This window comes from Ambystoma mexicanum, chromosome 6q (genome assembly GCF_040938575.1).
Source record: "Ambystoma mexicanum isolate Mex_15411 chromosome 6q, UKY_AmexF1_1, whole genome shotgun sequence".
Taxonomy (NCBI): Eukaryota; Metazoa; Chordata; class Amphibia; order Caudata; family Ambystomatidae; genus Ambystoma; species Ambystoma mexicanum.
This window is the reverse complement of record NC_090937.1, coordinates 1359783676-1359809847: the sequence shown is the minus strand read 5'-3', so window position 1 is coordinate 1359809847 and position 26172 is coordinate 1359783676. Positions and strand designations below refer to the sequence as shown.

At 43.8% G+C, this 26172-nt stretch overlaps 1 protein-coding gene across 1 annotated transcript in view; it reads left to right on the top strand.

Annotated features, from left to right (window-relative positions):
- The window catches only part of C6QH4orf50 (chromosome 6q C4orf50 homolog), a 191629-nt gene that overhangs the window by 132613 nt on the left and 32844 nt on the right, over nucleotides 1-26172 (top strand). The window contains exons 8-10 of the mRNA XM_069630223.1: nucleotides 1867-2003; nucleotides 16784-19978; nucleotides 24696-24818. Coding sequence (XP_069486324.1) covers nucleotides 1867-2003; nucleotides 16784-19978; nucleotides 24696-24818 — 3455 coding nt within the window. The remainder of the gene's footprint in view (nucleotides 1-1866; nucleotides 2004-16783; nucleotides 19979-24695; nucleotides 24819-26172) is intronic.

Below are 26172 nucleotides of genomic sequence, written 5' to 3'. Positions count from 1 at the left end.
CTGAGTACACACTTTGGTTCCCACAATGCAATGTTTCTCCACTTCAACACTTCTCCACACAACGTCTTCCTCACACAGAGATAGGTATACAGACTCCAATTCCCACAATACAGCATATATCTATTTTAGTACTACACACATCCTCTTCCTCAGAAGGATGTAGAACATGGATATAGAAAGACACAATGCAATGTTTTTCCTCTGAGCTATATCAGGCTTTGTTCTTTCACATCTGGGATAATGTCTGATGATGCTGATCTTCAATGTCCATGCCTCTCTCATTCCCTACTCTCCAATCGCATCTCCACTTGGGTGTTCAGTATTAGGCATTCACAGCTCATTCCCCATTTCTCCCCATTTCTGTTTCTCCCTGTGCCTTAACTCCATGTGTGTGCTCCTCACCTAGGTGGGCCTGTCTTTACCTCCCACTTGCTAGTTGTCTTCTTGGGACACCGCTTCACTCTCCAGAACTGGTTGGGAGAGAGAGGACTTGTTTCTGGGTAATTGCTATTGCATTGCATTTTATCTTAAAACCTCCCTGTAATTTGGATATGTGTTAAGTGGTTTATAGTCACTATTTCGAATAACATTTGGTCGAAAGTCAAAATGTCTAAAAATAAATGTCGATAAAAAAATGTCGAATGTCTTTTTTTGTTTGTTTTTTGTTCAAAATGGGGGGGTTCCCCCAACCCTTTTTTAAAAATGTTTTTTTCTGTTTTAACCCTTTTTTTGCTTGCGGAACCAAAAAAAACATAAATAAAAAAATAAAGCTTTTTTTAGACATATTTTTTTTGACATTTTTGTCATTTGACCAAATGTTTTCGACATTTTGACTGGACACCGTGTTAAGTAATGTCTGGTAGAACATACACGTATGGTTACAATATGTAAATGTATTTACTTTACCATAGTGCAACCTTGCTATGCGCCACCATGAACCACTAAAAATGCCCAACCTGTTTTATATTGAAATATTGAAAGTATAACAATAGAATGCATTAAGCTGAAAGGAAAAAGTCGAATGGCATAGGATGGAATTGCTATTTAACACATTATAAGCACAATATAACTCAAATTGAAAGGTTTTAAAAATCAAAATTAAACGGACATGTACTTGGTCTTTTAAGCATACTCCAACTCTCCTACCTTTATCCTACCAGAACCTTTATTAGACCAATTCCTTGAGGGGTAAACATGGGTAAACTCCCTGTACCCGCCTCACGCTTGCCCAAATCCTACCCACCAGCGCTGCCTCCACTCCCTTTCTCCTTCATCGACGAGGTATAAACATACACATCTTCAATTCTATAGTTAAGAAAGTGAGTTAACAGATTAGTTGTATGCAACATTTTAATGCTCACGTTGTTTGTGTTGGCTATGATGAAAAATCAAATATGCAGATGTTCCTAAAGGTTACGAACAGTTTTTAACAGCCCAAATGAATATAGATGATTGTTGATAGAGTGTGAATTAATTTGCTGGATTTAGGGCCAGTGCCAAACCCAGACGCTCATCGTACATTATCATTGATTATGAATAATTGCTGCCAAATGATTGTGGAATGTAGGGTATTTAGGTTATGAGTTGTTCTTTGTCATTGTCCAGGGGATGATTGCCATTGATTACCGTATTGCATCATGGAAGCCGATGCATCAGCATCAATACTGATAAGTCTATCAATAGTGAGGGGAGGCATTGATTGAAACGAAAGCTGAAGCAAGGAACGTTTTGTATGGACCCTTTAAACAGTCTGTTGTTTGGGAGTCGTCACTGCGCATGCTCTGTTAGTTGTGTTGTCGTAGGCTTTTGTGTGCATTGTATCAAGTCAAACATCAGCATGCCTTACACAATGTGTCCTCTTACCAGACGTGGCATCAGCATGTGACTATGGCAATCTGCATCATGACGACGTTTCGAGGACACTTCACTTCGCACTATCTGAACACAACTCCAGCCCTTTGTCAGAGGTCAGCGGGGACATGACGGAGGCTGACAGTGGACAGGTAAGGTAACAGCAAGGCACTACTCGGATTTCTCCCTATTAAACATCTCGGGGCTCATGTTCACACTCCCTAAAGTGGGGCATAAGATCACGCTGTAAGCCGGCCTCACTTTTACACTTTGGGACATTTTCATTTTAAATGAAGGCAGCCAAGAAGCGGAAATGACGTTTCCTCTGTGCGTTCCTCCTCTCCTCCTCCTTCAAATACTACATGGTTGAATGCCAGCATGTATCGCCTGCATTTAGGTAAAAGCAAGCGGGTTCCATATAGGAATGCTGTCTTTCCTTGCTGTCTGGGAATTTTACAAGTTGTACAATACGGAGAGCAACATGAAAGGGTAAAGTCATTTTCATCTGTATTTCCTCTTTCATTTTGCACTCTTTTTTTGTGAATGTGGATGTGGAAAGGAGTATGTATGAGACTTGACAGCATGTGATAGATAACGCTGCTGGTCATCTCTACGCAATTACTGCTTATTACAAAACGAGCCGAACAGTGTGATGAAAATGATTGAAAGCCGGCAACCCTTGCAGAGAGCCACCTGACGTCAATGGGTAGGCCAGTGCAACTGTAGCAAAAGTGGCACTTTGTCCGAGTTGCACTTCTTTAATTACGTGCCAGACTATTACGCAATTTGGTGCTGTAGAGGGGTCTTGCAGCCGCTGGTGTAGTAGTAAATGCACCAGCATTCTTTGCAGCAAAATCATACAAAGCGTTCTCACTGTGCTTTAAAACATTTTGCATAGAAAATAAGGCCCGCTGCTCCTGGTCTGGTGCATGCCGTGTTCCAACACATCTACCTGGGAAAGCCTCACCTTGAGGGACACCACAGAATGTCCACGACTCAGGAGTAGTCTAGAATTTGGGATCAAATACGATGCTCTTGGTAGAAGTAGGCGGGATGTGACTGTCCCTATGGGGTGCAAGCTGGGGTGGACTGGGAAGCAAAAGAGGCCCTGGAAATAATGTTCAAAGTGGCCCCATATGACACATTTTCAGCAAGCCCAACCCTTTTCCTATGATAACATTTGGAAATAAAATAGGATACCTCACAAAAGAGCCTGAGGGTGCACAGTCCTACAGGGAAATCTACAGAGTTCCTTATAGACCAGTCCACCACAGGGTGCAAGGAGTGCGGCAAGGACCGCATCCGCTTGCCAGTGGCAGACGGCCAGGAAACAGCACACATCAGAACGGTGAGTTCATTCATTGGAAAGGCGGTTGGAATTGGCAGTGGCACCTTTCTCCTGACCTAGTGGTCTCTGAGGGACCCTTAAAACGTGCAGTCACCCTTGTGGAGTTCTTACACCCCCTGAACAACCAGGTAGCCCTCTAAAAGAGCCTTATAAAGTCACAACTGAGACTACAACACTACACACCAACAGTAATATGACTCATGGCATGTTTGCGTCCAGGTGTGGTCAAGATAAGTGTTTCCTATTATGGTGCATATGTGTAAGGCTCGGTGACAGCACAGAGTGGCTTCTTTGCTCCTGGGATGAACCGCCATCCCTGCCTGTCCTACTGTCCGAGTCTGGATGGTAGGGGTCAAGTGGGGAAACCAAGTGTGATATCCTCTAGTAGTTACGCCTTCATCTCTGTTATGCCAAGTTCCTTAGGTAGGGGAAACGTGCAAACCCAGAAGATGGCGTCCTTAAATGTAAACTCTTTCTTTTCAGTCGCTTTCCACAGCTAAAGCCACTAGCCTAATTGAGAGATGGCCCAGCCAGAGTCTCGCCAACACAGTTCTTTTTCTTGTTAGTCAAAGATCAACATTGCAGCCCTTAGTGATGAGAAGCCATTACTGCAAGCTGGCCCTTATACTCGACCCCCAGCATTAGTCCCGCTGGATATTTCAAATTCATGTACGTGCTGCATCACTACGTACATCTTTGTCATAAGGTCTCACATTGTGTTGCCAATTTTCTCTGCCTTCCTTTGCTCTATACACTGGTTGGGTATCTGTGCGTTAGGACTTTAGTTCAACAATTTTTGCATTTGTATGTGCGGCTTTTAATCCTTTGATTTCTCAACACATTACATTGTATTCTTTATTCAACTTGACCCTTTCTCTAAGGATTTTATAATAAAAGCATTGCCCTCATTTAGCTTCTGAGGCCTCTGCGTCTCTGAGAAGCCCTTTGTATTTCTTCCTGTGTGAATAATGGGGGCAGTCCCTCTGAACTGCTAGGCCATGTCACCTCTGCACATGATGAGCCTCATCAGCCTTTCATATTATGGAAGACAACCAGCCACATGCAAATGAGTGTTGATTCTGCAACCAAGGAGAGCAGTCCAGCCTCAATTCGTAGGCCACATGCCCTCTGTATGGAAATATACTTAATCCCATAGATGTCTTGGTGGCCACATCAGTGAGGTGCATGTTGATCTTACCAATGACGCCCAATGTGGCTGAAACATAAATGAGTTTGATTGTGGTCTTGTACACAAGAAATGTGACCTGCAATTTGGGCTGACTGACACTTTTGGGGGAGACAAAGCCTGATTTGAGCATTTGTTTCTGTAATGGTAAAGCAGGTTAAAAAATGATAGAAAGTATTGCTGCCTGATGAATTTGCTAGTAGTTGTGATTTGTTTAAAGGTTTTGCATCACTCATAAATTTTGCAAATCCACCTGTAGGTCCATGGATATTGTTTGGAAATATATCTAGATAACTTTCCCCATATGCAGGAGCGTGCAACAATGTGCAACAACGGGTTTCTCTAATTTTACTTTGCTTAAGCTTGGGAAATGAGCTTGCTGCTATACCCTAGTAAACGGAATGCTTGGCTAGGACAATGCCAGACATATTGCTGAACCAAGTACACTAAATGTTTCCTCTGACGCTACCAGATGCACCAGACTTCATACTCTATGTATCACAAAATAAACAGACCACACAATAACACTCTCTGGCATTTTACCGTCATTTAGGAAAACAAAATAAAACAAACACAGAGCAAACATCAGAGTTGCTTCTCATAACACCTCCCAGAAATAGTAAGAAAAATCCAAAAACAGTTTAGAAAAAATGCAGTTTTCAGAATCTGTTAGTGCATTTATATCCGTAATACATTGGCATAGACTTTCTTAACTTTCCCCACCAAGATAATGATTTCTCCTTCACGTCCAGCAAAACTGACTTCTCTTTTAGTAAACCTGGCAGAGCACACACATTTTTGTATTCAACCTTGAAATATAACTGATCCTTTAGCATGCCCGGAAACTCCCACTTTCCTACAAGTGACTTTCTGTGCACAGGAAAACACTTCTGTTCTCTGGTGTATGAAGAGGAAATGGGTTCCCCCCCTCGTATATAATTTGACCCTTTACCAATTGGAATACTGTAAGGTCTAATTAGATATTTCTCTTTTATTTTGTCACCGATGCTTACCAAGAGTTCAGTGACACTTTGTCTGCATGGCCGGCAGAGAGATGTCTTCTACGAAGCAGGTGGTTTCTCTTCCACTGACAGCTGCCTACTGTAGCTCAGCCAGGATCTCGCCCGTCTCCCTCCTTTCTGCACTGCCTCTGGCTCCTGACTCAGTCTGCAGTTTGCCAACTCACAGCCAGCCAGCACATACACTCAGTACATTTTCTTTTTCTCCTCTCTTCCATCTTTTTCTTCCAACCAATCTTTCTCTGGCCAACCCTCTTCTTTCCTCCTCCCCCAGCTTTTAAGCTCTCTTTTCTTCTGTGCCCCTACCTATATTTTCATAAAGCAAGCATAAGGTTTCACCACCCACCTTCGTGCATCCTGCCGTGAGGTCAACAATCAATAAAACACCTCCCCTTTTAGTCAACCCAACGAATTTTCCAAAACCCTTTCTGCCGTCCCATAATTACCTTTATACAGCACTCTTTCTCCAGGCCGGATGAAATATGCTACATAGCATCCTGACATCCTCAGTTTTCTTTTTCTGTTTAAACAAAGGAGCTGTTTCTGCTAGTGCACACTCTGCTGTTTCATTGTGCTCTGCCACGTACACTGCAATTCACTCAAACTGTTTGCATTTATTTTCTAAACCCACATCACTGTTCGAATAGTGCCTTTTCACCCACGGCCTGCAGTGTGGGCTATGGCCTAAGCAACTCCAGTCTAATTACTAATAATTACTAGTATTAGTCTTGTTAAGGTTAGTTATTAGTCAAATTAGTATTTAGTAATGTTAATTGTTAGTAGCCCTACACAACACTGTGCTGAGCTAAGTCCCAAACTACCCCCATCTTTAGTTCACCTTTAGTGTCTCACATCATTACGAAGCCACACAACAAACACGTGCTGGAACATTAGCACCACGTGCTGCAACATCAGCACCCTTTCTACAGTGTCACGCACAACCTCCTTGCTCTGGATAGAGTGACTCGTCCCAAGCTAAAACACACTTCCAATGCACAAAGGGGTTGAAACCCATTTGGGATTGGGCGTGGTCTCATGCCCATCTTTAGTTCACCTTTAGTGTCCAACATTATTACTAAGCCACACAGCAAAAATGGGCTGCAACATTAGCACCACGTGCTGCAATATCAGCACCCTTTCTACAGTGGCACACACAACCTCCTATAGGAGTCTGTTGTGTGGCTGAAATTAGTGCATGTTTGAAATTCATGCACTAATTATTCCTACAGGATGAACAGATCTAGGTCCTGATCTTGCTCTGGCTAGACTGACTCGTCCCAAGCTAAAACACACTCCCAATGCACAAAGGGGTTGAAATCTGTCTGGGATTGGACCTGGTCTCATGCAGAAGGGATGGTACCTACCCTCAACTGCCCCTTTTGGGGAGTGACAAGCCTCATTTGGATATTTTTTTCCCTCCATTGATGGTCCATGGAGATTAAAAGAAAGATAGCAAAGAAGGCCGCTAAAAGTAATTGCCAGTGGTTATGATCCCTTTAAAGCTTCTCTATCCATCAGGCTTAAGTGTTGCAAAGTTACCCTAGGTGGCATGGGCATGACTAGATGATGGTTCCGAGCTTGCTGTGCCTAGAGGCTCAACCTACACCACACTGTTCATGGCCAGTGAGGCTGAAACATGTCTGAGGTTGGTTCTGGACTGATTCCAAGGGATGTTACCCTGCAGATGGGCTGGATCTCCACTTTTAGGTCTGTTCTCCCCTGTCTCGCCCCTTAATGTGTACTTAAAGAAAACGCAGAATCGCTGGCAGATCTATTTGCTGTATCTAAACTGTTAAATGTACCATATTCACTTAATTTGCCTGTGCAGACCATTATCGCTTCAGAAATTCAAGAGCTCTGAGCGACTGTTGTTTTTTCCCCTCGCTCCCACCCTCCTTGAGCGCTTTGAAACACCTGCCAGTGTATAGGCGCTTTACAAATAAACATTACCAGGTGTGACTAAGACTCACGTGCACATGATTTTGCTTCTTTGAAGTTATTTACACCAAACCAAAAAAGGAACATTTGCCTCATTGTGTGCCCAGCTTGTTTCATATTTGGTGCTAATCCGTCCAGTGGTTTACAGTGAGCGTTATTTAAAGGGTGCACCATTTTTCCTATTGAAAAATAAATGAGACTAGAGTGAAAACAGTTTTTTTTTCAATGCTAAATAACTTTTGAACTGTTGGACAGCTTTGCTTTCCTCTTTGAAGGGGTCTGTGCCAGACATTGCTTTGGGACACTTTGGGTCAGATCTGCTCAGCATGTCAAAGTTATTAGCATTATTATTTTCAGAAAAATGAATGCAAATTGGTTTTATCATATGAAGGAAATGAGGAACCTTTTGGTCGATACAAACTACTGGACCTTAGTGACCTTATTAATTTGAGAAATTCCAAATACGTGTCACATACGAATGAAGCGGGAAGCGAAGACAGTAGGTTCCTCCCCTCCGTTTGATTGAAATAAAACAAGGTTGCTTCAAAAAGTCATGCGCCAAAAATGATTTCAAATAACACACTTCGTAAGTCCAGTGCTTTCCAATCATTTTTTATTGGATGTTTTTTTCGAGTTGGTTGCCCTATACGATGACACGTGTTTTGGTGATACAATCCGCCTTTCTCAAATCAGGGCCAAGTTTTAGGCACGGAATAGTAACAATTCAAATTCTCCCTTCAATTTGTTTCCATCTTTGTTCAATAGGTCATGGGTTAAATCCCCTCCTCCTCAGTTCTCAGCTTTCGCTGTATGTCTGTCTGATTTCACCTTTTTCTAGAGAAGAAGTAACCAAAACAACAGTGATAGCTATGCTGCTAAGAAATGATCATCCAGTACATGACTTGTCTATGCAACTATTGATTGTGGCACTTCAAATTGAGTTGATGGTAACTTTTCTTGAATCATGGAATTGCTCCTGTCCCTGTGATCCATTGCCAAGCATGGGCATCAGTGGGTTGGCATTGTCTATTCCTCTGTCATTATGTTTTCCCTCTATCCCATCTTGTTAGGATAGCGTGAGGCCAACTGGTTGGACAGTAAAAGCTGACATAAATATGTCCAACTTTCTCTGTCTATGAGGCAGATTGGGAATTGCCTCACTTCTCCTCTGGTGGCACAAATGAAGGACAAAACTACTCATTTGCTTTTACTTCCTCTCCCTCTTCCTCTTTGCCAAGTAATACTGAATGGATACAAATACAAATCTCCTTTGTTTTGTGACAACACTGGAGCATGCTAAATACTGCCATCTTAATGCTTATATGCCAGTTGCAGTTTCCGGCAGCTGATCCTCTTAATTTCTGTTTCTAGCAAATCAATATCTGGTGAGCTATTGTGTATTTTTTCAGCAGAATACAGTAGAGTTCTGTGTGCACACACCCATATATAGCCTAGAATCCATATCATAGAAAGGACAGGCACCAAATGCTGCTATAGAATTCACTGCAGGACCCACACGTCAGATATCAATTGTCCTGGGCAGAAATGTGTCATTGTGTAGTGGTAGTAGTGTAAGGACTGCACCCCCTGTTCCAAGGTACTTAGCCACCTTTAGGGTTAGGGGATCTCTGGCCATCTTTATTTGCAAGTACCACTTTATGGGAGAGCAACTAAAAACAAATCTGGTCCTTGATACTGAAAAACCTAATCAAATGAAACAGTAAGAAAGAGACCCACAGTAGATTCCAACTTGATGTCAGACAAAGAAGGTTCTGAAGAACCTCTGATACAGACAAGAACCATTCACTCAGATGTCATACTCCTGCAAGCATCCCAGTAACACTATATAAGTACTGGTGGTGGTTCTTAAGGTAACAGCATCAGTACCAAAAACTATCAACAGTGTTTCTTCATCCCTTTTATCTGGGGAGATGCCACCTCAACTGGTGCACAAAATGAAAACACTCATTTTCTTCCTTTTCAGGATCTGGTACTACTGACTATATTTGTCTGTGATGCTAGTAAGTATTTAGTAAGTATTTAACTGTGCCACCTAGTCAACTTGTCATCAAAGACAGAATACACCATGTCACTTTCCTCCTGAAAATTCACAAGTGAATTCATATTTTCCTGCTTTTACTCAAGATACAAATCTGCAGGTATCACAGCGCTGGTACAGAGTCAGTGATGAGAGAAAATTACAGACAGTATATACCTTAAATTATACTTAAAATACAGACAGTATGTAGCTAAATTAAGCATACTTGTTAAACAGCCACGTTTTTAAGAGTTGTCTGAAGGCAAGGTGAGATGTTCCGTTTCTTATGTCACCAGGGAGAGCGTTCAAGAGGGTGGGCGCAGTGAGGCAAAAGATTGAATCCCTGGTGCGCTTGCGGTTGAATCTAGACATGCAAGGCTCCTGGTAGGACGAGGAGCACAGGGGATGCACAAATGCTTTAGCTATGATGCGGGGGATGAGGTAGGAGGGGGAGGTCTGGTGTAGACAATGGTGGGTGAATTGAATTGAATTGAATTCTTGCTTTAACCGGAAGCCAGTGCCCTGCTCTTCTTGTGGTGGATATGTGGTCAGAGCGCTCTAGACCTAGTGCTGGCCTTAGTGCCTTATTGTGTAGCAGCTGAAGTTTAGCAAGGTTCTTGGTGGAGGTGCCTGAGAAAAGAACATTACAGTTATCGAGCTTACTGCAAATGATGACGCGTGCACGAGTCAGGCAGTTCTTAGGGGAGATTCATTTCCTACTCGGGGGTGATGAGTTTGGCAGTATGCGCAGTGGAGGATGCAAGATCATTGATATGCTGGGTCATGTTAAGTTTGGACTCAAGGTCAACCTCCAGCGTCTTTACATGTTTGGAGACTTGGATGAGTGTACCGTCGATAGGAAAGGAAGGGCAAGATGGGTCTGTACGTATTAGAACCCATGCTCTTGACAAATGACCACAGTTGTCATTCATGCAGCACTGTCATTGGGAGTGAAAAAGATCCACTCTCTCCATCTGCAAATCAAATAGGACCCTGTGTGGTCTGTGCATACTGCAACTCAAAATGCATTACAGAGCAAGTGTCTGTATGACACTGCAATGAAGCATAAGTTGCAGTGTCTAGAGTGCATCTACCAAATATCTGCAAGCAATTAGATGCTTTGAAAGTGAGAAGAGTAAAAGGTTCTCTGACACCATGACCTGTCGTTCGCATGGGCCACAGACCAGAGGGGAACTGGTGTGCCTTCTCTGCTGCAAAAAATGCATCACGGCAAGGGTGTCACCCACGCTACCAGACGATGGCATTGGCAGCTCATGTCTTTCCCTTTGGCCCCTAACACTGTGCACCAGACGGAGAAACAGGCTCCTTCATGGCACCCTGTTCCTGTCTGCGGAATGTAGTACAGCAATTTGCTTAACTGTGGCAAAATGACACTGTTTAAATTGACTGACAGTTTTAGGGGGCAATGTACTGGTCATTTTCTGTGATAATGTTCTTATCTGGGGCCTCAATGTTTTGACACTGGCAAATGGCCGGTCAGTTTTCTGCGGCCAATGTGAATACGTTATGGGTGTTTTCGGAGGACATTGTAAAACTGCCACAGAAATTTCCTGAAATCAATATCGAAACCATGCTACTCTTGTGCTAAACTGGGACAAAACCGCGATGACACTGTTAAAGCTAGTATGGCAAACTCCTGTAGCGAATGTAGAAACTGGCATGATTGTGCTTAAATGGGGCAAGCAGGTTGGAACTGCTAAAACCAGTATTACAATGGATGATTAACTGATAGACGCAAAACTGCCCTGGCAATGTGCCAATTGGCATGACAATGTCTTAACGGGCGTGCTGGCATATCTACACTCTGTCACTTATGAGAATACTAGGGTGTATTTGAGATTCACCCATAGCAGGCGGCACATTGAGCGCTGCATTGTAAGCAGCACCCTATATATTTTAGAAACTCACCTATATGTTTGATCACTCTGGACGAATTGAGTAATACTGACTTAAATACACTTTGGGAGTAATCTGGCATGTGGCAAAGTACCCTTTCTGTTCTAGCAAATGTTATTCAAATTCTGATTTGTACATTTTATTAAAATGCACATGAGTCATTTGGCATAGCTTTTAAAACTGGCATACATATACCTCCTCCCACAATATTTAAAGTGGTGTAGTTTCCAGATGGCCATATTTATCATTGCCATTTTCCCTGAATGTAATAAGGTGCATGCATCATGCCCGTTTTCAGTGATGTGGCAAACAGATTGGTCTTCTGAGCATTCACTGTGTCTATTGAGCACACTGTTTTCTAATGGGCACGTACTGTGGTGTTGCTATGAACCTTTGCAGACCTGGCATCTGACGGACATTTTATGTGTCCTTTTTCATAGCTTCCTGTAAATTCTATGGTTTTCAATCTAATTTTCTTTTTAGAATAAGGCTGTACCATGTGGGCCATTATTTTGAAACTAATTCTTGTGTTTGAGAAACTCGCTTTAAGCCTCCTAGGATTGGTCAGGGCCTCCCCCTTCGCTCAGTGGCTAACTGCGATTCGGGTTTTCTATTTCTGCCCCACCTTTTATAAAGTTCATCAGACAACACTGATATCTGGAACCTCATTGAGAAGTATCTTGAAGGAAAAACTCTAGTACGGGTTGCATTTCAAATTCTTATAGCATTTTAAGGATCACAGTTCTGCAAAGATGTCATGCTAATTCCATTACAGCAACATCAGCAGACCTTCTGGGCGATTAGTCAGTTTTTAGAAATCTGAAGCGCAGCTTTTTGCCAAAGCAAGCAACTTCTCATGAAGATGCTTGCTTTGTCAAAGGAAGTGCTTTGCAATTTGTTTGCAGAAGGCTTGGTGCATATATGCATTCTGCTCCAACCTGTGCAACCGTGGATTTCATAGACTCAAAGCCAGTTTGGAAGGTGGGTGAGCAGGAAAGCAGCCAAATGTAAACATGCCTCTGTTCAGTATTTGCACTCGTCCTTTCACAGCACCCTGTCCTCTCTGCTCTTCTAAGTCGAGAGTCACATGTTGAGCTCTCACCACCACTTCCAGTGGGTAAAATAAATAAGAAATGGTTGTGAGGGTGGTGACACGAATTTGTGCATGTGTGCAGGCCGAACATTCCAAAGCTTTCAAAGTTACAGCATATCTTTTGAGTAGTTTGATGGGTTACCTCTTTAGCACTCTAGACCCTGAGGCATCTCTAGGTCCCTGAAAGCTGCATATTATGCCAACCAGTTGTGAAGGAGGTAAAGCAAGGTTTTGAGACCCTAAATCACCATGAAGGTAATTTTCTCATATTTGGATTTCCTGTTCTCACAAAATATGCACTGCCACAAACACATTACTTTTGAGAGATATTCTTGATATTGCATAGTCGGAGACAACAGGATGGGCAGTTGAATCACTTGCTTGAAAGCTAACCCGATAGAGGTTCCGAGGCTCAATTTCCTGCTGTCCATCCCACTGAAAAAAAGCTTCAAGGAAGACTTTCCGTGTATGCAGATTCCACAAAGAAATAAGAATGAGCAAAACATAAATGTTCATCACATTACTGTAGAATGTCCTGATGTGGTCCATTACTCAGCTTTCCTATCAGATATATTGCATGGTTTTCACTTCCAAAGATGCTCAGAACTCAAGTGGTTCTCTTGGGTAGCAGCGTGGTTAAGATCAGTCTGAGAAGATCTTGCAGATCTTAAGTGGCTCTCTTGGGAAGTAGGAGAGGTGGGATCGGTATGAGAAGTTCTTGCAGATCTAAAGTGGTTCACTTGGGAAGCAGGATGGTTGGTATAAGTATGAGAAGATCTGGCCGATCTCAAGTGGTTCTCCTGGGAGGCAGGAGGGTTGGGATCAGTATGACAAGATCTTGCAGATCTCAAGTGGTTCTCCTAGGAAGCAGGAGGGTTGGGATCACAATGAGAAGATCTTTCAGAGCCCAAATGGTTCTCTTGTTAAGCAGGAAAGATCAGTATGAGGAGATCTCACAGAGCTCAAGTGGTTCTCTTGGGAAGCAGGAGAGTTGGGATCAGTATGAGAAGATCTTGCAGATCTCAAGTGGTTTTCATGTGAAGCAGGAGGGTTGGTATCAGTATGAGATGAACTTGCAGATCTCAAGTGGTTCTCCTGGGAAGCAGGAGGGCTGTGATCAGTATGAGAAGATCTTGCAGAGCTTTACTGGTTCTCTTGGGAAGCAGGAGAGTTGGGATCAGTATGAGAAGATCTTGCAGATCTCAAGTGGTTCTCTTGGGAAGAAGGATGGTTGGTATAAGTATGAGAAGATCTGGCCGATCTCAAGTGGTTCTCTTGGGAAACCAGGAGGGTTGGGATCAGTATGACAAGATCTTGCAGATCTCAAGTGGTTCTCCTAGGAAGCAGGAGGGTTGGGATCACAATGAGAAGACCTTAGAGAGCCCAAATCATTCTCTTGTCAAGCAGGAAAGATCAGTATGAGGAGATCTCACATAGCTCAAGTGGTTCTCTTGGGAAGCAGGAGAGTTGGGATCAGTATGAGAAGATCTTGCAGATCTCAAGTGGTTTTCTTGTGAAGCAGGAGGGTTGGTATCAGTATGAGATGAACTTGCAGATCTCAAGTGGTTCTCTTGGGAAGCAGGAGGGCTGTGATCAGTATGAGAATATCTTGCAGAGCTTTACTGGTTCTCTTGGGAAGCAGGAGAGTTGGGATCAGTATGAGAAGATCTTGCAGATCTCAAGTGGTTCTCTTGGAAAGCAGGAGAGTTGGGATCAATATGAGATGTTCTTACAGATCTCAAGTTGGTCTCTTGAGAAGCAGGAGGCTTGGGATCAATATGAGAGTATCCTACAGATCTCAAGTGTTTCTCTTGGGAAACAGGAGGGCTGGGGTCACTATGAGAAGGTCTTACAGATCTAAAGTGGTTCTCCTGGGAAGCAGGAGGGTTGGTATCAGTATGAGAAGATCTTGCAGATCTCATGTGGTTCTCTTGGGAAGCAGGAGGATCAGTATGAGAAGATCTTGCAGATCTAAAGTTCTGTATGAGTAGATCTTGCAGATATCATGTGATTCACCTGGGAAGCAGGAGGGTTGGGATCATTATGACAAGATCTTGCAGCTATCAAGTGGTTTTCTTGGGAAGCAGGAGGGTTGGAATCAATATGAGAGGATCTTGCAGATCTCAAGTGGTTCTCTTGGGAAGCATAAGGGTTGGTGTCACTATGAGAAGGTCTTGCAGATCTCAAATGGTTCTCTTGGGAAGCAAGAGGGTTGGGATCTGTATGAGTTGATCTCACAGAGGTCAAGTAGCTCTCTTGGGAAGCAGGAGAGCTGGGATCTGTATAGAAGATCTTGCAGATCTCAACTGGTCCTTTTGGGAAACAGGAGAGGTGTTATTAACATGAGAAGATCTTGCAGATCTCCACTGGTGCTCCTTGGAAGCAGGAGGGTTGGTATCAATATGAGAGGATCTTGCAGATCTCAGGTGGTTCTCTTGGGAAGCAGGAGTGTTGGGGTCACTATGAGGAGATCTCACATAGCTCTAGTGGTTTTCTTGGGAAGCAGGAGAGTTGGGATCAGTATGAGAAGATCTCACAGATCTAAAGAGGTTCTCTTGGGAAGCAGGAGGATTGGTATCAGTATGAGAAGATCTTGTAGATCTCAAGTGGTTCTCCTGGGAGGCAGGAGGGTTGGGATCAGTATGAGAAGATCTTGCAGAACTGATATTGTTCTTCTGATCCTGAAATTGGACAATTTATAGCATGTGCCATGGCAATGCTTTACATTTAAGCATTCAAGACAAAAGCTTCATGAATTTGTCCCTTCATATATGAAAATCTGTTGCCTACTGCTAAAGCAGAATGTTGTTTTATAGGATGTATTTGATTTGGTATTGGCCAATTTGACCAATTTGTTTGACCGTATTGCCCATTTGATTGATTTTAGGCTGTACGAAATGATCGTACAACCCAAAATTCGGTCAAATGAGCCATACGGTTCCATTATAGCGAACAAGGGGAACAGGAGTTTCTGGGGTCTCCTCTGCTTCTCTTGCTCACTATAATGGAAATGGGGGTTGCAGCAGTGTCCCCCGCTTCCAGGACATTGGAAGCGAGGGATTAAAAAAAACAAGCACATTAAGGGACCCTGCTGCATCAGTTCTGACCCACGTTGCAGGGACGAATTGACGCCGCAGGGTCATATGTAAAGTGGATCGTGAAAGGTAAGTGGGGGAGGGAGGTGGGGATGTATTGGGGAAGCGAGGGGGGATGTATTGGGCGAGGGGGAATGGATTGGAATGATTTTGTCTGCAGCAAAATTGGGTTCGCTGCGAAATTGACTACCGCCAAATCTGCTGTGAACAATTAGTCCACGGCCAAATCATACCAATCCTATGATTTGGCTGTGACACAATTGTACGTGGCTGTCAATTTGGCCGCAAAGACAATGTTGCTGTGGCCAAATCCGGCCAAAATGAAACCCCCCGCACCTCCCCATTTACTCCCCCAACCAACCCCTACTTACCTTTTGTGGGCCGCTCATCTTCTGACCCTGCAACGTCAGATCCATCCCTCCTACGTGGGTCGGATCCGAAACCGCAACGTCCGCTTTTCTTGTTTTTTTGTCCCCCACCTTCAAACCCACGGAAGCGGGGGACACCCCCGCTACCCCGAAAGGCCATCCCTACCAAACATGAGGGACGGGGGACACCCCCACAACCCCTGCTCCCTATGTTTGGTAGTGATTACCCAAACTGATCATTTCCAAACGATCACTTTGGGTACTACCATTTTATAATATGCTGATATGTGGCACATGCCACACAATAACTAAACTGCTCCATACAATGCAAAACACCTTTGTAAAGCCTAGCCTGTGCTGGAAAACAACGTAATTAATTATTGCTGTGACAGGCAATAGGAGTGTCCCTCCGCTATAGATGTAACCAGAAATTAACTACTGATGCGAAATATTGGGCCTTATTCCGAGTCCGGCGCTAACCAATGGCGGTAGTAGCGCCTTGGTCGGCACCGGACCCGTACTGGCACCGCCCTGGTGGAATGGGAAATTACCACCCTATTCCGAGTTGACCAGGGCGGTAATTTCCCATACCCCAGGGCCCTTCCCCATTCCCAAATGAGCCCCCATAGGACTCAATGGGAATCGGGAAATTGCAAATAACGGTGACCGTACTTTACGGTCACCGTTATTGGCTAAAAAGCCCCTTTGCGCCCTCGTTCCAAACGCCTAAGCAGGCGTTAAGGACGAGGGCGCAAAGGGAACTCGGAATGTGGCGGTAAGGGATTACCGGCACCGGTCTCGTTAACGGTGACCGGTATCCCTTACCGCCATACTTGGAATAAGGCCCATTGTATTTTGTTTCTCTTAATTTAAAATTGGTAAAGCCTTTAAAAATTGCCTTGAATTAATGCTTTTATTTTCTTTAAACAGGCCCAGACTCAAGAAACAAAGTCGAAAAGTGGAAAAGAAATATCTATTTTGCTGAGAAGCACTTTTAATCAGCTCAAACAAGGGCAAATGCTGTTATCATCATTTAAGCACCGAAATACACGGTTCCCGGCTGAGGAGCCAACCAAAGAACAGCAAGTAGGCTTCCTCTTGCAGCAAGCATCTATCAACATTCCTTTGGCCACGGTCTCTTCTCATCATATGATACGTGAAGCTGAAATGACTGGCTCTTTCCCTGTCAAATCAGACGTAATTCCACTTTCTGCTAAACCATTGGGTGTGAATGTTCATGCAAGTAACATCACAGGTAGCACCAAATGGTTGGAAAATGATCATCAGAGTTTGATATTGGACATCTCGGGAGTGTATTCTGATTCACTTAAGGATTCCATGCTTAAGCTAGAATTTGAAATCGTAAAGTTACAGGCTGAAAAGTGCGAACAGAAAAACCAGCTTGAAACCAAAGAAGAATTTCTGCAAAAGATCAGCATGCATAATCACCAGCTACAGGAATCCCTAGAGGAGGCCAACAAGCTACTATATATGTGGGCTACAAAGAACACACTGGTTTGGAGAGAAGAACATGGACTCAATGAGCAAAAGCAAGAGCCGGGAGATGTGTACAAGCAGATTGTGTCGATGGATAATAGACTCGAGCCTCAAATGGAAAAAGATCATTGTTTGCAGGGAATGTTCTTGCCACCGAAAGAATGCTCAGGCAATAGCCAGAGAAATCTAGCTCTTAATAAAGGGAATGGCTCTTCCTCTACCATCTCTGCATATTATCACGCCGATCCGGAACATCTCCAGGATGTCCATCATAAAGAAAATCAACCCAGCATAAGGGACTCTGAGGATTTGGAGAAAGAAACAGAAATATGCTGTATTAATCAGAAGACTGAAAAGAGAGAATTTTGCATAGACTCTTACTGGATAACAAAAGATGGCAATGGATTATGCCAAATGGAATCTGAAATGCAAGCTGAGCATAATGCCAAAGACCATCACAGGTCTACGTTACAGTCTCAGGGAGGGTATATTTTCCTAAAGAAACAGTGTTCAACAGGGAAAGAGAAAAGTGACCGTTTAGATAAAGAACCAAAGACAGATCAACATGATTCTGAATACATTTCCAAAGTATCTTTGAATGATGAATGCAACGCTTGTTTAATGCAAACATGCGCATTAGAAAAACAGCTTGATGCGCGCTTCCAGCACCTGTCATCTCTCCATCAAGAGGAGCACAGTGATGAAACGGAAATAGACTCACAAGGGGAAACGAACTCTAGAAATGCAGATCCGCATCTAGGGAACTGCTGTTCCAAAAAACTATGTGCACTAGAGAAAGGGATGGATTCATTAGCTCAGAAAATAGATGCTCTGCAGCAAGGAAAGGAGAGTTATTCTCAGAAACTTCTCTCACTTGAGCAATCCAATTCCAGGGCTATACAGAAAATAGCTGAGCTAGAAGAGGAGAAACACAAATATTCCCAAAAAATATATGTCTTAGAGAAAGAAAACGAAAGCTATGCACAGCGAGTTCATTTATTGGAGAAAGAGAACAGTGGCTATTCTGAGCAGATAAAAACACTAAAAGGACACATGCCAAAGATAGCTCTGTTGGAAGAAGAGAACCAGAATTATGCACAGAAAACCTCTGCATTACAGAAAGATGTCAACAACTTTTCTCAGAAGGTGATAGTCCTGCAGACTGAGAATGTAACCTATTTACAGAAGCTTTCCTTCCTGGAGGATGAAAAGAACAGGCATTGTCAGGTTTCCTGTGCACTCAAAGAGCAGGTCAATACGTATTTACAGAAAATATCGATATTAGAGCAAGACGTCGCAAAAAATGGTATTATAATCTGTGCAAAAGAGAAGAAAAATAATATGTTTCTTGAGAAGTTACTCAATTTAGAGCAAGAGTTTGATATGTTTTCTCAGAAAATACAAGCTTCATATGAAACACATTCTGAATATACTCCAATCGTAACAACGATGCTTGGAAAACCATCCACCAGTAAAAATGATTCTTTTAGAGAAGAAGGAAATAGTACGTCTGTAGGTCAAGTTTGCATAGCTAGGAGCATCCTTCCTGATCATACATCACCTGGACAGTCATATGATGGTAAAAAGAGTGGGGAGAATTCAGGGACAGGAAAGGAAACAGAAGGATTGCAAGCAGAGACAGTTACTCAGAAATGTTTTAGTCTAGAGCAAAAAAAGCTACATTTATTTCAACTCATGTCTGATGTGGCAGAGGAACGGCAGAGGTATTGCCAGCAAATTTCCGAACTGTTGCAGGACAAAGATGAGTGTTTGAAGAAAGTATATCATCTGGAGGAAGAGAAGGTTCGATGCTTAGGAAAAATAGCTGAACACGAGGGTGAGAAGGAAACGCTGCTGGGGAATGTTCTTAAGCTGAACACAGAGAACGAGAAACATTTGAAAGAATTAACTACACTTCAGGAAGAACAAGCAAAATGCTGCCAAATGTTAGCTGAAAAACAGAAAGAAAATACAAAGCTAAGGAACAAAATCTACAAACTTCGGAAAGAAACATCTGAACAAATGTTGGCGTCTTCAAAAGCTGCCGCCAGTATCGTTTCAGAAAATAAGGATCTGAAGGAACTCATACTCCACCTAAAAGGCACATATGAAAATCTTATAAAAGATACTATGGTTGGGATGGAGGAAATGGTCAAAGGTTTAGAAACAGAAAATGAGACTTTGTTAAATAGAATACATCAAATGGAAACAGACAGTGCCTCTGAAATCAGCAAGCATATGGAGCACATCTTGAAGGAAAGGGAACACCTGGTGAATAGAATTGAAGAGCTAGAGAATGAAGCAAGGTCGAAAGAAAATGAAGGTCTCATCCCTAGACCAACAAACAAGGATCTAGTGACATTGCAAGACTCCGGTGATGTGGTTATCCTGCAACAGTCTCCAGCAGTCTATATAATGTCTAATACAAATTCTGATAAAAGGGATGGCAAGTCAGACACGCAGATTAGCTTATCCTTCAATAAGCTTCGAGGTATCTCCGAAGAGCAAGGCGATTCCCAGCTAACTACAGATGATGGAAAGCCGTTACATGGAGAAACACAGGGCCGTATTTCTAATTCTCACAGTGACGTACTGTCAAACTCGATCCAGCAACCCATTCTTAATCAGGTAAAGTCTGCAGCAGATGAATGTCTGGTTCCTTTGCATTTTAATCCTTCAGAGAACACCTAGCAAATACAGAAAATAGGTACAGTCCATTGTTAATGCAAATACATAGCCAAACATGTCAACTAGAGCTAATCTGTTTGTGTTGCCACCTCTCATTCTCATTCTCCTTCTTACTAAAAGCTTTGTGCATCAGTTGTGTTGAGTGGGCCCAATGGATGTCCAGAGGAGGGGCACAAGGCTGTTAAAAAAGGGAGCACGGTAACTGCTTTCAAAATAATATGTAAGCAGTTATGGCATCTTGTGGGGTGCAACAATATTTTTACTCAAGGGCAGTCGAAATACATTTTCTGATTCCAGTACAGTCAAGATGCATCATACAAAAGTTTGAATACCACTGCTCTAGAGCCTCATTTTTAATGTTCACTTTTTTTATTTTTCATTCAGTGTCTATGGTCAGACATGACCTTTACACTTTACAAAACAAATAAAAACAATTAATTATACAATCAAGTTAAAACAATTACATTTAGCTTAAAACATTTCATTTAGATCAAAACAAATAAAATACATCACCAAAATGGTTGACACAACATTCCATTGGTAGTAGTAAAAGAACAATCAGATCACACAAGGACAATTTTCACACAATGTCCAGTTTTCCAGGCTGAAGAGCACCAGCGAGGTTGTAAGTATGAGCCTTATAAAGTGTCCAATCTTTTTCCCACCTTTTGCCAAATGTGAAATGCGGCAGCAGTCATGACTAGAGATTTTTCCCCATAAATGGTACTCCAAGACTGGTCTGATCTGTAATCCACAGTCGTGTGACATCCCTTCACATATATAGCATGAAGCTTACTGCCTTGCATGAGCAAGTGCCTTGCCATTTCAACGGCCAGATTACATAGGTGGCACAGACGCTCACTCCTTTTAAGACCAATCCATGCATCTGTGTTTACAGAGATAGGTAAAATTTTGAGGGGCAAACAGAGAATAAAACACACCCGTTTGGGGGAATACATTTTAACCAAATAATCCTATGGGGTACTTATTTTAATTTCCTGAGTGGAGTAAAGATGATATTTCTGCTTGTTTTAGTGCTTGTTTTCGTGCTTGTTTGCGTGCTTGTTTGCGTGATAGTCAATAGATTGAATGCGATCATGGTCCTTCTATTTCCTTTTGAAGTCCATCGCATATACTCCAGCCAGAGAATCCGGCAATCCCTTCATGCCTATGTTCACACAATGCTAAAGGCCATCTGTTTGCTATTTAGTATGGACTTTGAGCTTGTCCATGTGGACAGCAGTTCCAGCAGTAATCGAGTAATAATCTTCTAGCTGCTATCCGACATGGCCAATAGCCTATAATTATTAAGATCATGTCGTAGCCCTTTCTTGTAAACTGGAATCAAAATTGATTCCAGCCACATAGGGAGGATAGCAACCAGTCCCCCAAATGCAAAGGAACAGTAGCCACAATAATTCAGCCCAATGATATGATATGATATTTTATTTATATCACGCCCATACACAAGTGTTTCAGGGCGCGACGAGGCAAGGTAGGGGCACAAGGGAGGACAGAAACAACAATCTTACTAGGCCCAGTGACATTGAGAAAGTGCAAGTGCAGGGGAGAGGGAAGTGGGAAAATTCAAGGGGCAGGGGTGGAGTGGAAAGTGCTGAACACGTGATAAAAAAAACAATTTGTGCGGCCAGCAGGTGGTAAGTGTGTGAGTTAGGCGGAGACAACGGGTATAAAAAGTGCAGGTAAGGGGACTGTAGGGTTACAGATACAGACCCAAGTCCAAGGGAAGCCGAGACGCAGTGCGGTTATGCAGCTGGGTTGGCAGGGATCTGGGCCTGAAATCAGAGGGTATCCAGATGCCCAGTGCAAAAACAGACAGAGATCAGCAGGGGAGAGGAAGAGAGAAGGCAGAAGCAAAGAGGAGGGTCTTGATGTGCTTCTGGAATGGCAGATGTTTCTCCTCAAGTTTCAAAGAGGCAAGGAGGCTGTTCCAGCGGGAGGCCCCAGGCAAAGAGAGAGATCTACCACCAACTTGTTGCTTGCTTGGAGAAGTGACTGACCCTGAGGGAGTTGGAGGTGGAGGAGTGAAGAGCTCAAGTGGTAAGGTATTTCCGAAGGGAGAGTTGAAGGTATTGCAGACCCAGGCCCCAGAAGGCCTTGTGTACAATACAAAGGGTCTTGAACCTGATCCTTGCAGCCACTGGGAACCAATGAAGAGATTTCAGGGCTGGAGAGATATAATCCCTGGGGTGAGGCCAAGGACAAGTCTCCCAGTCCTGTTCTGGATGAGTTGCAGAGGGCAGAGAGTAGTAGCAGGGAGATTTAGAAAGAGGCTGTTGCAGTAATCCAGCCTAGAGAGAACCATAGCTCTAGAGACTGCAAGCTTCTGGGGGAAGGAGAGGAAAGGGAGGTGCAGTTGGTAGTTAGACTTCTTGGCGACGTCAGAGTTGTGTGGAGAAAAGGAAAGCATGGAATCAAAGATGACACCGAGGTTCTTAGCTTCACAGGTGCAAGCATGGAGAGGGCCAAGGGAGGCCGGCCAGAGAGCGACAGGAAAGGAAGGTGCAGGAGTGCCAATGAGGATGATCTCTGTCTTACTGGCATTAAGGCAGAGGTCGTTGGCAGCACACCACATCTTAATTCCAGACAGCCAGTCAGAGATGAGAGGGAGAGGAGGTGGCAGAGGGGAGCCTGAAAACGAGCTGAGCGCCATCCACATAGTACTGAAAGTAGGAGCACAGAGCAGCAATGCAGTGGATGAGAGGTGCCAGGTATTGGTTGAAAATCCAGGGTGAGAGGTAAGATCCCTGGGGAACACCACAGGTGGAGAGTGAGAGGAAAGGAAGGACCCAAGTTGGACCTGGGAAGGTCGATTGGAGAGGAAAGAGGTCAGCCAGGCCAGGGCCTGTTCAGTGGTCCCGAGGTTATATTGGAGGCGGTTGAGCAGGATGGCATGGTTGACCGTGTCAAGGCAGAAGAGAGATCGAGTAGGATGAGGACAGAGGGGAGATTAGAATCAAGATTGGAGAGCAAGTCTTCACGGATATTCCGGAGAGCTGTTTCTGTGCTCCTGGCTGCTCTGAAGCGAGACTGATGGTCATTGAGACAACCAACAGAATCAGAGCGAACATTAAGCTGGGAGATGGTCAGCTTTTCCAGGAGTTTAGCCAGGAAAGGAGTGATAGCGATCGGGCGATAGCGGTCGGCTGTGGGAAGAGGGTGCACAAGAGAGTGCTTCAGAGGGGAGGTGTTGACTCCAGTGGTCAAGGAGTGGTTGCAAATGTCTGCCAGGGCAGGAGCGAGGGTGTCAATATGATATTTTGGTGGAACAGGGAAGAACCTGTTTTGACAAGACCTTCCCAGATCAGACTTGCCTAGAAATCTCACCAGGGGAGAACAGATGAAAGGAAGAGAAAGAGGGAGGAGAGGTGTCTGCAAGTGAGCCGGGGGTAGCAGAGAGAGAAGCTGGAGGAGGAGGGGAGGACAAGAGGGTGGACAGGCTGTTCTGGGTTTTCGAGATGAAATGAGAAGCCAGGACCGTGCAGAGGGCCTGGGAGGTAGAGACTGCAGCGGGACTGGCCAGCTCCTTGCAGATTTTAAAGAGTTTGGCCAAGTTGTTAGGTATGCCACAGAGACGTGGGTCTGGATGTGGGCTCTCTTCTTAGTGCAAACAGAGAGCCAGTATTGCCTTTGGAGCAGGCGGCGGGCCAGTTTGTCAGATGGTGCACAAGAATTAGAATAGATAGTAGCATGATGAGAGAGTGACCAGGGGAGAGGGAAAACCTGCAGACAAGGCATTCAAATGAGGTGAAGGGCTGCATAGGAATCACAGAGGCAGGAATCCACTCCGGGAAGATCAAGGCGACACTCCCACTGGGATGGCTGGATCTGGGTGTGGAGATAATCTTGTAGTCATCAGGGAGGAGAGTGTCAAAGCTTGTAACAGAGCTGGTCGTGAACCATGTCTCAGTGAGACCGTGGACATGGAGGTCGAGTTCTTCAAGGAGGCGACAGATGTCAGAGGAGTGTTTGACAGCTGAGCGAGATCAGAAAGTCTTTCGGGGAGGGGTGCAGATCAGAGGTAAGCCCTGCAGAGGTGTAAAAGGAGCCTGAAGTGGTGCAGAAAAGGAGGGGGAGAGGGCAGGGTAGCTAGGGAGGAGGCAGAGATTGGAGGCAAGGAAGCCTCAGAAGAGAGGGAAGGCACAGCAGGGCAGGAAGGAAGTTGATGCACAAAGATTGTTACTGTTGTAGGAAAACCGCACATTTGAATATCGGTTTGCTGTAGTATCATCAAAATCTATGGCATCCTAAGTCATACCCTGAAATATTTGGTTTGAACTGTGCAAGCACTATTGTTTAACTATTTGAACTGATTAGCAGCATGGAGCTGTTCCTGGGAGGATGGAAACTGGAGAAGAGTGTAGGCTTTAAAATGCTGCCCGATTGATGTTAACCTAAGTTGTACGCATGCGAACAATACAGTATTGCACCTAGAAATGATAACAGCAAGATAAAATGTGATGCCTACTATCAACTGATGCATGTGAAATCAAGATGAGGTGTATTTTTATAGTTATGTTATTCATTCAGCATCTTGTTGCAAAATCAGTAACATCCCTGCTTAACATGTTGTTTGCACTTAAGGCAATGGTGTGCTTTGCATTAACTGTTGACTAAGAGGATTTTGTATGTGCAGGAAAAAGATGAATCATCTGATGCTCTCTACCAAGAAAATACATATTTACACCAGAAACTGGAGGAAGCTCAAGAAGAGATCATGCAACTGAAGCAGCATCATTCCCAGCGATCAGCAGACCAGGTATGTGCAACTCTGTACACAGTGCTTCATTTGTAAAGGAATAAGTGCCAGGGCCCGGCTATTTTGTAGCACCATTTTGACACATTGGGGAGGGCATCTTTATGCCACTCCTGCTACCTCCCATGGCTGCTCCCAATAGTGCCAACATATTTGGGTTACAGCTGCAACTCGTATCAGCTCTTTGGGGTTAGTGGATGCACTGATTATGGCAGATATACTGTTTACACATACCAATCAACATAACATAAAATAACATAACATACTAGTTGTATCCTCAAATGAAACACATGTTAAATTGCTTCTTTAAACACAATCATTGTCAGCACTATGCTCTGATTATAAAGGTTGCAAGTTTAACTTTTTGACTGTCTAGACCTAGAAAATAGAGCAAACATGCTTTCCTCCTTTGGTAGATTGATGGCCAAATGCAGGCAAAATCATTACTGAACTGACAAACTTTCCTGTGAAGCAATAAAGCAAGACCTTCCTGTTTGCTCAGGACAGGTGCTGCTCTTTGGCAGCAGCCTTTGTCCTGGCACCACCCCACTGCTGGATGCCCCCTTATTGTCAATGGACACTTCTGTGGCACTGCTGCTGGTTATTACAGTAAATGACCGGCTGCACCATGTCATGCAGGCTGACGGGAGCAGTGTGTGGGCTTGGTCAGCACGAATGCCCAGCATTGTTAACTTCCAACTCATTGCTATTAAGGAAAATGGATAACTAGCACTACCACGCCACTGTGGATGAACAGATTCATGTAATAGAATGAGATAGCCCAGGGTGAAAACGCATGCCCAGTTAACACTGTTGCTTGTTGTGTGTGTGCGTAATACTGACAGGTAAAATAACAAAGTTGCTAAAACACCACGTCATAATGAAACCGAGTCTGAGACAATAAGTGCTGGGGCTCACAAATAAGTTGGCTGAGCCCTGGCAAACACCCCCACAAATTAAGCACTGTCTCATTACAACACTGCAAGGCATTGCTTGAGTAGCCAGGTTCTACTCGAGCATCCGCAAATGAAATACGTTAGAACAGAAAAGTTCCATCGTTTCTGTGTTCTGAATTTTCACTAACAAATTACTTAAGCCCATGAGCGCTGGGGGAGGGGTGGACATCCCGGGCAGGGGAGGCTGTTAAAGAGAGCTTTGGCCACCGAATGCCCACAAATTCCAAGCACCAACCCCAAGGCTTTAGGCACCCAAGGTTGGGCACAATTCACACCCGCTCGCCCAATAAATGGCACAGTATCAGGCCGTGGCATGCCCGCAGCACAGTGCAGACATGTAAACATAGGCATGCTGGGGATAGCTAAAGCAAACTGCAAGTGCCTGTGGCAGAGTGCGGGGA